General features: G+C 30.1%; 1 protein-coding gene across 1 annotated transcript; it reads left to right on the forward strand.

Moving 5' to 3' along the window:
* The first annotated feature begins 1,477 nt into the window (after positions 1–1,477).
* LOC145240342 (L-xylulose reductase-like) lies at positions 1,478–12,198 on the forward strand. The gene is made up of 6 exons (XM_080103923.1): positions 1,478–1,552; positions 4,636–4,790; positions 5,621–5,663; positions 8,039–8,203; positions 8,926–9,043; positions 12,095–12,198. Exons 1-6 carry the CDS (start codon positions 1,478–1,480, stop codon positions 12,196–12,198), a joined length of 660 nt encoding a protein of 219 aa, XP_079960049.1.
* The last annotated feature ends 464 nt before the right edge of the window (positions 12,199–12,662 follow it).

The raw sequence follows: 12,662 nt of genomic DNA on the forward strand, positions 1-12,662 counted from the left end.
AATCATTATTTAATGCAAAACATCTAGAATCATTATTTAATGCAAAACATCTAGAATCATTATTTAATGCAAAACATCTAGAATCATTATTGAATGCAAAATATCTAGAATCATTATTTAATGCAAAACATCTAGAATCATTATTTAATGCAAAATATCTAGAATCATTATTTAATGCAAAACATCTAGAATCATTATTTAATGCAAAACATCTAGAATCATTATTTAATGCAAAACATCTAGAATCATTATTTAATGCAAAACATCTAGAATCATTATTTAATGCAAAACATCTTGAATCATTATTTAATGCAAAATATCTAGAATCATTATTTAAAGCAAAACATCTAGAATCATTATTTAATGCAAAACATCTAGAATCATTATTTAATGCAAAACATCTAGAATCATTATTTAATGCAAAACATCTAGAATCATTATTTAATGCAAAACATCTAGAATCATTATTTAATGCAAAATATCTAGAATCATTATTTAATGCAAAACATCTAGAATCATTATTTAATGCAAAACATCTAAAATGATTATTTAATGCAAACGGTATTAAGATATAAATATATTTGTAAATTCTTGATTTAAGACGAGCGGAACTTTTTTTTTAATTTGAACAGATTAATGATAAATATTTTTTCTGTTTCGTTGAATCTGAAATGTAATTGTTTCGTTAAAGTAACTTATGTCTCAAAACCTATCAGACAGTAATGAGTTTCGTTTGGCGATATGTTGCACTCCTAAAAAAAAATAAATAAGTAAAGAAAGTTGAATTTCTTCTTACATTTAAAGTAAAGTTAGATAATAATTTAATTTGACCTTGATATTGACGCAAGGTTCATGCATTGCTCGTATATACTGATATGAAAACGTTATGTTTATCTTCAATAAAATTTTTGGATGATTTGAGAAATTTCTTAGTAGGACGGCACTTGGAGTAAATGTGGTATTATGGTCATAGATGATTCTAATTAAGAGTACGATAGACATTTTCTAAAGTGTGAGAAAATGGGTGTTGTTGGTCATCCTTTATCAGCATGACTAGAAAATGTCTCGTACTTTGTTAAAATATAATTTTTATGTCTTGTGCAAATATTTCAAAGTGTAGTAGCTGTTCTATCTGTAGTCATTATGGGCAAATAGAACAAACAGAACTTTCCTCATATGTACAAATAAGGTTTGTCATAAAATTGTCATACTATTTATAGGCTGATTCAATTTTTATTCTCTGCTTTGATATTACTAGTTAAGTGATCTCATTGTTTTATTTTTTGTTTTCACGTATATCAGGCTGACACAAGGCTGTTGGCTCTGGAGGCTCTCCTCGGTGCATGAATTACATAACATTATGGTATGTTTATAATTCAGGAAAAGATAATTGTTGTATATTTTAATTTAATTTTTTTTGTTTGTTTTTCTGTTTTCTTATTTAAAAAATGCTGGAATTGGACGAGATGTGGCAAAGATGCTGTCGAAATGTGGTGCCAAAACCTATGCCCTCAGCAGGACTGAAGAACACCTGAAAACATTAGTAGCAGAGGTCAGATAATTTTTTTTTTTTTACATATTATATAAATAAATGAAAATAAATTAAAAAACATGCTTATCAGGTCCAGAAGCCACTCGACGTTAAAAGTTAATGAGATGGATGAATTGTTAGTTGAATGATGAATAATATTTTTTATTTTTTTTATTACATTTTCATCCCAAACAAGGCGCATTGCCACTTTGGTGTAGGGGGCTACTATCAGGGGCAACAGCTACTGGGATACTATGTAGGGAGTTGGGCAGCAAGATGTCAGTTCATTATTAAAGTTGTAGATGTTGCATGGATTTTATTCAATAAATATTTCTAATTCCATTTCCTTTTTCTCTCTCATATGAATTAAATAAACTTTAAGTATGTAATTAAATTCTAACTTGCAACGTCAATTTTTAGAATTAAATATTTAAACTTTATGAATGTAATACTTTTTTATGTTAATATTACTAATTTTCAACTGTTTTTATGTTAATATTACTAATTTTCAACTGTTTTTATGTTAATATTACTAATTTTCAACTGTTTTTATGTTAATATTACTAATTTTCAACTGTTTTTATGTTAATATTACTAATTTTCAACTGTTTTTATGTTTATATTACTAATTTTCAACTGTTTTTATGTTAATATTACTAATTTTTAACTGTTTTTTATTATTTCGCTTCACATTTTTATCTTTATGAACATTCCTATCATAATTGGAATTATTTTTATTTTATTATCAGATATATGCATTGACATCTTTTAAATCTCTTAAAATTTTAATGCAAAATTCTATTTTAAAAATAGTTTTACCTTAAATTATGTCTTAATTTACATTTTTGTTTCTCTTGTTTAATTTTTTATGGTTTGTTTTTACTTATGATTTTTTTTTAAATTAAAATATATTAAATTATCAGTAACATTAAAAAATAATTAACTTTAAATTAAATTATGCCTTTTTTTTACATAAATGATTTTATGGTCGTAAACACTTAAAAGCATTAGACCATTTAATTTGACAAACTTCTAATTTTCAATCTTTATTAGTGGTGCCATATGAATTCAAAGACATTTTTTTGTTCAGATATTCAACTAATATTATGAAGTATTTATCTTAAAATCTCACAGATTATAATACACTAAAAAGGGACATTAATAGTTTATTGGAAATTGATATTATTTACCTAGGTTTAGGGTTCCAATATTGAATCAAAACTTCTTGCCAGCAAAAGTAGTTCAAAATGAGAGTCAGCCAACAAACCCAGTTATCTATTATAAAGTGAAGTCGTATTCCTATCTGTTTAATATATACAAAAGGTGCGCTCGATATAAATGCAGGTGTAATTCAGGGGTCGGTCATGAACCTTTATTATTCCTGATATTCATAAATGATCTCCCTGATAAAATAGTCTCTGAGATAGGTGTATTTACTGACGACACCACACTGTATAACAGCACGAGGAGAAAACAAATGAAGACATATCTAAGGCAATGGCGGCAACCCTAGTCTGTAATGGAATGGGGTCAGAAATGGATGGTAACATTCAACGCTGCCAAGACTAAGCTCGTTTCCTTTAATAATTACATGAAACCTTACCAACCACCAATAGCTATGGCTAAAGATAAATTAACTGAAAGTATTTCATTCAAACTCCTCAGCTTAATGTTCACGAGGAACATAAGTTGAAACAGATACATTGAGAGCATTGCCAAGGCCGCTGTGAAGAAGGTGGGCTCTCTCTACCATGCTAGAAAGTTGCTTACGCCAGAAAGTATCCTATACCTCTACAAGGCGACCATTCGCCCATGTATGGAGTATTGTTGTCGCATTTGAGCTGTTGCATCTGCTACTAGTCTCTCACTTCTGGACAAAGTTCAAAAGAAAGTCGCCAACCTGGCATGTCCTGAACTGTTATCTAATCTTAAACCTCTGTCTCATCGATGAAATGTTACATCCCTCTGCCTGTTTTACAAGTATTTTAATGGTGAATGCTCTGACGAACTACAAGCCCTTGTACCCCCTTGAGGTAAATACCCCTGACAAACAACAAAGTCCCACCCCTACACAGTAGAGATCCCTAGATGTAAGAAAGCCTTCTACTTTAATAGTTTCTTCCCCGGAACTGCTAGACTTTGGAATTCCCTTCCGGGTTCCTGCTTCCCCAACTGTACTGACATGCAGAAGTTCAAGTGTAATGTAAACAGACATCTTGCTGCTCAACTCCCTACATAGTATCCCTGCAACTTATTTCCCTGATAGTAGCCCCCTCCATCAAAGTGGCACTGTGCTTTGTTTGGGGTGAAAATGTTATAAAAAAATAAAAAATATTATTCATCATTCAACTAACAATTCATCCATCTCATTAACTTTTAATATCGAGTGGCTTCTGGACCTGATAGCATGTTTTTCTTTTATTTATTTTTATTTATTTATATAATATGTTAAAAATGTGCTTAAAAAAAGTTAAATAATCTCAACGAGAAAACTTATCATACTTGCTAATGTCATATCTCTCTATATATAAAAGGCACTTTGTATATATGGGTCCTGGATATGACCTTAAATTATATCCGATGGTGAGGTCCCAGCTTGCAGGCTTTGGGGAGTATGGAGCCACCCTTTAATTGCCATTGCTCCCAGGTCCACTCTGACCCGGAGTTGTAGTACCTGTTAGGGTTCCAACTATAGGTTAAATAGAAACTGACTTGAAAAAAAACAAATATATTCTATTAAAAATTTTTTTCAAAATCAATGGATTCGGCATTAAATAACCTGAAAAGGGTTGATATGCCGTAAAACAAAAACATCCAACTTGTATGTGTAAACTTGTTCCCTATAGACTCTGAAACAGCTGAACCGTTTTTTCTTTGTTTTTTTTTATTTTCACTTAAATGTATTATTTTAGAAGTTCTACAGAATCTGCTCTGCTGGGCCTCAACTTCAGTATTCAATATGGTATCACTTCAATAACCAACATGGTCACAGAAAAGAACATAGAAAATCTTGTAGTCTATTTTTGTTCCATTGAATAAATTTACTTTCTTTTGTGTGTGTATTTTTTTTTTTTTTTGTCCTGAAACATGTTCTTTTATTACAGTGCCCTGAAATTCATGCCCTTGTGTGTGATTTGAGTGATTGGGACAAAACTTGTTCCACAGTTACCTCCCTTGGACCCATTGATCTTCTAGTCAATAACGCTGGCATTGGTATCCTGAATTCGTTTTTAGAAGCTAAGAAAGAAGACTTTGAGCAGTAAGTTTAGTTATTAGTTTTTCAATTATTTGGTTTCCACAGTTATTTTTCTTTCTTTTTTTTAAGAACTTCTATTTTTAGACAGGAGAATTATTACAGCCCATTTTCCTTAAATTGCTTATTTTCAAGCTCATTCATTGGTTAGAGGTGTCCATATTTAACAGTCTTCCATCATGTTCATTAGTTCTTCTGATGACATCATCATAACTGGTCCACATATACATAATTTCTGGCTTTCCTTTTTTTAAAAATTTTTTGATTTCCACATTATTAGTTAGCATACACATTTATTGTTTGGGCTCAAATCAAGTTATTAAGTTAGATTTATGTCCAAGGAACCTATATCTAAAATTTCAATTGTTTATACCCAAAATTGGTGGAGGAGTTTGGTAGAGTTCTCAAAGGTCAAATCGTTAAACTTTGACCCCCTTAACAGCCAAATTTCTGGCCGAAAATGGATTACAAAGATTTTCCCAAATCTCCATACCCTGTATATTAAATATTGAGTCTGTAAACTGAAAATTGACAGTTATTGTGTAGGGAAATGTACATACACACTTTCACTTTTATAGATATATAGATAATCATTGCAAAGTTTTTTCAGTCTTGTTTTAATTAAAAATTATTGAAATTAGTAGGGCTTTTTTTAATAAAAATTATTGAAAACACTTTTTGTGCTATATTTTTTAAAGAATAATTATTGAAAACACCTTTTAAAATCTTTTAAAACTATAGTTTGTGTGTTTGCTATTATATTGTATTTGCCTCATAACTAAAGACGTCTTAATACATAATGTGTATTTGAATAATTTTGACTTTCAACCTTTCAGGACATTCAGTGTCAATTTGAATGCAGTAGTGAATGTATCACAGGCAAGTCAACTTTGATATTTCTGTGAATCTTCAAGAAAAAAACTTAATTTTCTCAAGGTTATTTTAACTCTTTTTGTTTATAAGCAAACTAAAAAAGTCATTTATTTTCTTTTTGGTTAACAACACATTGCATCAATTTCTTTTTAGAAAAAAATGAAAAATAAACACATTTATTCACCATTGTCACTAGTTTTGTATTATTAGAGTGGGCTATTGTTCAGGAGAGTTGGAGAAATGTCTGAAATTATAAAGCTTTCTGAAACAAAAAAAAATGTCTGCATTTCATAAATAAAAGCCTGTTAGTAAAACTCTGAGAAAGCAAGTTAATATGTTTAATTGCTATGTATGTATGTATGTATATTATTATTATTATTATTATTATTATAATATATATTATTATTATTGTAATATATATATACTATTATTATTATAATATACATATTATTATTATTATTATAATATATATATATATTATTATTATTATTATTATTATAATATATATATATATATATTATTATTATAATAATATATATATATTATTATTATAATAATATATATATATATTATTATAATATATAATATATATATATTATAATAATATATATATATTATTACAATATTAATAATATATATTATAATAATAATATATATATATATATATTATAATATTAATAATATATATATATCATAATAATAATATGTATATATATATATATATTATAATATTAATAATATATATATTATAATAATAATATATATATTATTATAATATTAATAATATATATATTATAATAATAATAATATATATATTATTATAATATTAATAATATATATATATTATAATAATAATATATATATATATTATAATAATAATATGTATATATATATATTATCATAATAATAATAATTATATATATATATTATTATAATAATAATTATATATATATATATATATATATATATATATATATATATATATATATATATATAATGATTATGTAATTTATATGACTAAAAAAAACAAAATATTCCAATTGTTGCATCTTTAAGTAAGTAGTTTGTATGGACTCTGTTTTGGTCAGGGAGACTTTTTTTTTTTTTTACATGGAGGTCACCACTTATCAAGGCCCAGAAGCCACTCTGGGATAAGGGTTAATGCGTGTATAGTAATCAATGGGATAGTAATCGTTAGTAATGGAGATTTGATAAAGTGTCTTACTTAAGGGGGGGGCGGTTCATCAGGAATTTGTTTATATTAGACTTAAAGACATCCCAGTTGTAGTCAGGTGGATTTTCCTGTGTTAAGTGGCATAAGCCATTGAAAAATATATTCAAATGCATTTAGGTGAACCTCAATGATCATTGCTGTCTTCATTGTCGATTTTGGGGTTCTTGCTCATCAGATCAGACCCCTATTTTTTTTTTGCAAAATTAATCATTCCCCTTTTTCCATTTGCAAGTCAGCCAATGAAAAGGAAGCGTGTATTCAAAAATTAATAATAAAATTGCTATGTTCTTATCGAGTCGATTCATTTATTGGATCATTTAATCTAATCAAATTATTTTTTAAAAATCATATGGGACTCATAGATTTAAACTTAAAGTAAAACTATAACAACGCAATCATAAATAACAGATGGAGTTTTAAATTACTGAAGTTAAAATACATAACCAAAACTTTCAGATGCCATGCTGGTTATAATTGTGGTCATATATTTCAACTGATTTTAAACGCTTCCTTGCTCGGCTAGTTGTAATAACTTGCAAATATCATAGTCGAAATTCTGCTGGGTCTCCCTGCTGTTGGCGGCCATTTACTTTTTTTTTTTTGACTCCATGCCTAAAGAAACTTCAGCCATATATATATATATATATATATATATATATATATATATATATATATTAATTCTTATTATGAATATTTCATCTAATCTTATATGTATTATAATACATACTTAGATAATTGCCACTTATATACTACTAGAAAATAAATGTAAACCTAAAATATTTTGTGACTTCATCACCACCAGAACACAAGATTTTATGTTATTGACATAAATACACCTGTTTGTGTTGGCAAAAGTGTGTTCATTTTTATGGTGCTTATTGCGATCAATAAATCTTTTGTTTAAGCCAAGATATGTTCATCTAAACCGCAAGAACTTTCTTGTCAACCTAAATAATTTTCATGTGCATAATATATACTTAGATGATTGGCATCAATAAACATGACCAATTTAAAAAGAAAATGTTCTCTTTAGCAGTTTCTCTTAGTTTTTAAAAATTTATCACACATTTTTTTTTCATTTTGGATATTTTTTCTTGATGAAATAATTCTATTCACTGAAAATTGTTTCAAAATTTGTGCACTTCAGGTGGTTGTGAAAAGAATGATTGCAGATTCACGCAAAGGGTCTATCGTGAATGTCTCCAGCCAAGCGTCTATTATTGGACTGAAAAATCATGCTGCTTATTGTAGCAGCAAAGGCGCCCTTGATGCACTCACCAGAGTTATGGCCTTGGAACTAGGACCTTTTGGGGTGCGTGTGACCAGCATATATTTCATTAAAACTTTTCAAATTTTGAAATAATCTCTTTTCAAAGGAAAGCATTTCAGTTGTCAACTTTGAACTTTAAAGCGTGTAAAATTTTAAGGGGGATGTTGTAGTTTGCTTGGAATTATTTGAAGATTATGACAATCAAGTCTTGTAGGAAAAAAAAAAAAAAAGAATACAGGGTGACCAAAAAAAACGGGCCCCAACTCTAATTAGGCCTCGTTTCTTAGTGTTTTGTCCGAATGAAATGAAACTTTGGTCATAACTAGTTTATTATATTCAAAACATCACATCAAAACACTAGGGTCTTTGGCCTTTGTTTTCTCCATTGACTGTAAAATGCTCAGAAAAACAATTGAATGTCCACTGTTTTTTTTTTAGATGATTTTGATTCTAGAAAATGTCTCAACCTAATTAGAGTTGAGGCCCGTTTTTTTTGGTGGGGGAGGGGTCACCCTGTATATATATATAATGTGTATGTGTTTATAATAGATGTGTGCTTATAATGCTAATGTAAAGTAAACCCAATTAGTGCAATATGAAAAGAATAAAGCAGCAGAAAGTTCTTCATGTTTTGAATTATTTAATTTATATTTCAACGTTATAACTTTATTTACAAAATGTTTCAAAGTAACAGTCGTGAATCATGATCTTTTTTTTTTATGCCCCAATAAGACTTCACTTATATTTTGAATTTTTTGGTTTAGATTCGTGTGAATTGTGTCAACCCAACTGTGGTATTGACAGAGATGGGCTTGACCTACTGGAGTGATCCAGCCAAATCTGAAGCCATGCTCAATCGAATTCCATTGAAAAAATTCGCTGGTAAGTTAAAAGATTTTAGCTTTTTTCATTGTCCCCCACCCCCAAGGATTTTTCTATTTTTTTGTTTGAAATTGCATTTTCATTGCTGAATGGGCAGATACTTTTATATGCATCCAGGCACCTCCAACAGAACTTTGATTATCGGCTGTCACACTTAAAATATTTTTGTTGATCTGTTATGCTTAACTAGCTAACAGTGCATAATAGTCAAGCACCTCAGCAGAAATAACCTTCTTAGTGACATGCAATATGGTTTCCGTTCTGCTAGATCTACAGCAGATGTGCTAACGGTTATATCTCATAAGATTAGTGAATCTCTCGACAAAGGCTTCCTTTCTAGGGCAATTGCTCTTGACATATCAAAGGCCTTCGATAAGGTATGGCACAAGGTCTACTTCACGAGATTTCCAGCTACGGTATAACTGGAAACGTTTTCTCAATTATTAAATCATTTCTCTCTGATAGGCTCATGAGAGTAGTGGTTGATGGGCAGAAATCAGAGGCCCACAGTATTAATGCTGGAGTCCCTCAGGGGTCCATCCTGGGCCGAACTCTTTTCCTGATCTACATCAATGATCTCCCAAAACACATACTTAAATCATTTGTGACATTTATGCTGATGACACGACCATCTATGGCAACACATCAAAGGCCGTAAATGACAAAGTTCTCTCTGATTCTCTCTCCTCTGATCTTGAGCGCATGGTACAGTGGGGGAAGAGGTGGCTGGTTACTTTTAAAGCATCCAAAACCAAGCTTCTATCTTTACATAATCAACGCTCTGAACCCCATCTGGCATCAATTGAAATGGATGGCTCTCGTCTTAGGGAGGCTCCATGTTTTGACAAGCATCTGGGATTGACCTTTACTCTGAAATGGAACACGTGCATCAAGTCTGTTGCCAAGGTCGCTGGAAAAATGGTAGGATCCTTCTACCATTCCAGAAGATATCTCACTGCTGGTGCAATTCTCTATCTATATAAAAGCCAAGTACATCCAAGGATGGAGTACTGCTGCCATATCCGGGCAGTAGCTGCTAAAAACAGCCTATCCTGCCTTGACAGAGTACAAAATAGTCTTTGTGTCTTAGTGGGGGGATGCCTTTTTCTCTTCTCTGCAACCTCTCTCTCACAGAAGAGACGTTGTGAGCCTGTCATTGTTTTATCATTATTTCCATGGAAAGTGCTCGTCTGAGCTCCAATCTCTGGTCCCCCCTCGCCAATCTTTCACAAAAAACACCCGTCTAGCTGAAACTACTGTCAATAATTTTCCCCACTCTTTATCTATGCCTAAATCAAAACGTAGATTCCATGAGCAAAGCTTCTTTCTTAGAAGTGCACGCCTGTGAAACTCTTTTCCGTTTGCCTGTTTCCCACCTGACTACAACTTGGATGTTTTCAAGTCCAACATCAATAAATTCCTGATAAACCGCCCCCTTAAGTAAGACATTTTATCAGCTCTCCATTACTAATGATTACCGCGATATTGTCCCATTGATACATGCAATAACCCTTATCCCCCGAGTGGCTTCCGGGCCTTGATAAGTGGTGACTACCATGTAAAAAAAACATTGAATTTTCTCAAAATTTCCAATTCTGATGTAAAAAGAATGAGAAATGTTGATTAAAAATTATGTTTTCATAATATCCTCCTCCATCCCCCTGTTATTTGACATGAAAATAGTTTAACAATATGGTCAAGCTGAGATAAGTAGGTCCCGCAGACGAGCCTCGTTCTGATATTCAGAAAATTTAGGTTAACAACTGGTGAAGCTACCGAAAAGTCACCCTTTTGAATAAAGAAGGATATAAACAATATTTTTAAAATTAATTTCTTAATTTTGCTTAAAAACAAAATGTCAACACATATAAAGAAAATATTTTAGAAAATAATTTCTTAATTTTAAATAAAAATTGATTGTAAAGAAATCTTTTTTTTTGTTTTAAATAATTATTGAAAAATATTGCAAAGTGTTTACATAGCTGGTTCTTTGGGATAATAGGGGCGCCTGAAACCTCCCTTCCAAAACGAAAACTGCTTTAGTGTTTTTACTATTTTAAAGCGCTTTTTTTTTAAAGTTTGAAACACAAGTAGTGGCTAGTTAACTTAGAACAACAAGTGCGCATGGAGGAAATTCTTCAGGGTTTAAATGTATTATAATGCTTTTATGGTGGTCAAAAAAAGTTTTTCAGCTGCCATATTACTTCCCATTTACTTGCCTCCCCACGTGGGCAGAGTTAGACACAAGGTCGGTTTTTAATGTAGAGAAGCATTTATTACTAAAAAAACGAAATGGTGAAATATAAAAGCAAGTTAAGCTAAAAGTTAAAAAAAAAAACATGTTTTATTTTTTTAATTCCAAGAATTAAAGAAAGAAAAAAAGTCAAAGAAATGTTGAACGTTTATTGCTATAAATATAACGAAGCACCGGTGTCACATTTCATACAACCTAACTGTCAAGATTTTTCAGAACGAGGCTCGTCTGCTGGACCTACTTATCTCAGCTGCGCCAACAATATTTATATGAATATTTAATTCAAGAAAATTTATGTCAAAACTTGTAAACGTTTCGGTTGCTGTAACTTTAAACTGTCTTCCTGTGTATCTTGTCAAACTCGGGAATCTTTTTACCAAACTCAAATCTTTCTTTGTTTTTAGTAGTGACATAATGAATAAAGTATCTAAGTACAATTCACTTCTAAGTGAAGCTTTTCTGGAGGTCCAAGGTTCAATCTTTAGTGCGGTGTGGGAAGTACAATGAATACAATTGAAAATTACGCAAGACTTCTACTTGGTCATCGCTGATAGATTAATAAATTTATAAGGTAATAATGGTTTTTATTATTGGTATTATTGACACTTGAAAACAACTATAAAAAATAATATTAAGGAAATTAAAATTTGTTATTCTCATTACAAAAATGCTAAATCTTTTGCACATACATACATCATCATTATTATTATATATGTATTATTATATATATAATATATATACATACACACACATTGGTCTTTATTATGGAGAGTTATTAATTGTGCCTTTTTTTCCAGAGGTTGAAGATGTTGTCTACACCATTTTGTTTCTGCTGAGCAATAAATCCATGTCAACCACCGGTTCTGTTCATCCTGTTGATGGAGGCACCCTTTGTTGCTAATAAATCTTTGACTTGGATTCCATTTTTTTTTTCTCTGAACGATTCTACTAAGTCTTCTTTCCAGAAAATGTTCAAAAATTATGGTGCTAAAAATAAAAAATTGTGTTTATGCAAAACTTTGAAACAATATAAGTAAAAATTTTCTCCTCTGCGTGTTTTGTCATTTTTTGAAATTGGGAACTATTCCCAATATGTTATGCATTATTCTATTCTCATTGTGAACTATACATATATATATATATATATATATATATATATATATATGCATGAATAAATATATATTATTCCAAACAATTTAAAACAAAAAAACTCGGAATAACATTTTTGCATGGCTAATGACCCCCTCATTCTAAATCCGAAAGGTGAAAGAAAAACTCCTTTTAAGAAGTAAAATATTCAGAATTTTAGGTCCAATGGCTTAAATTTCAAAATGCGAAAACATTCAGTTAAACGTTCATAAAAGA

This window comes from Euprymna scolopes, chromosome 19 (assembly GCF_053919585.1).
Source record: "Euprymna scolopes isolate OS-2025 chromosome 19, ASM5391958v1, whole genome shotgun sequence".
Classification (NCBI taxonomy): domain Eukaryota; kingdom Metazoa; phylum Mollusca; class Cephalopoda; order Sepiida; family Sepiolidae; genus Euprymna; species Euprymna scolopes.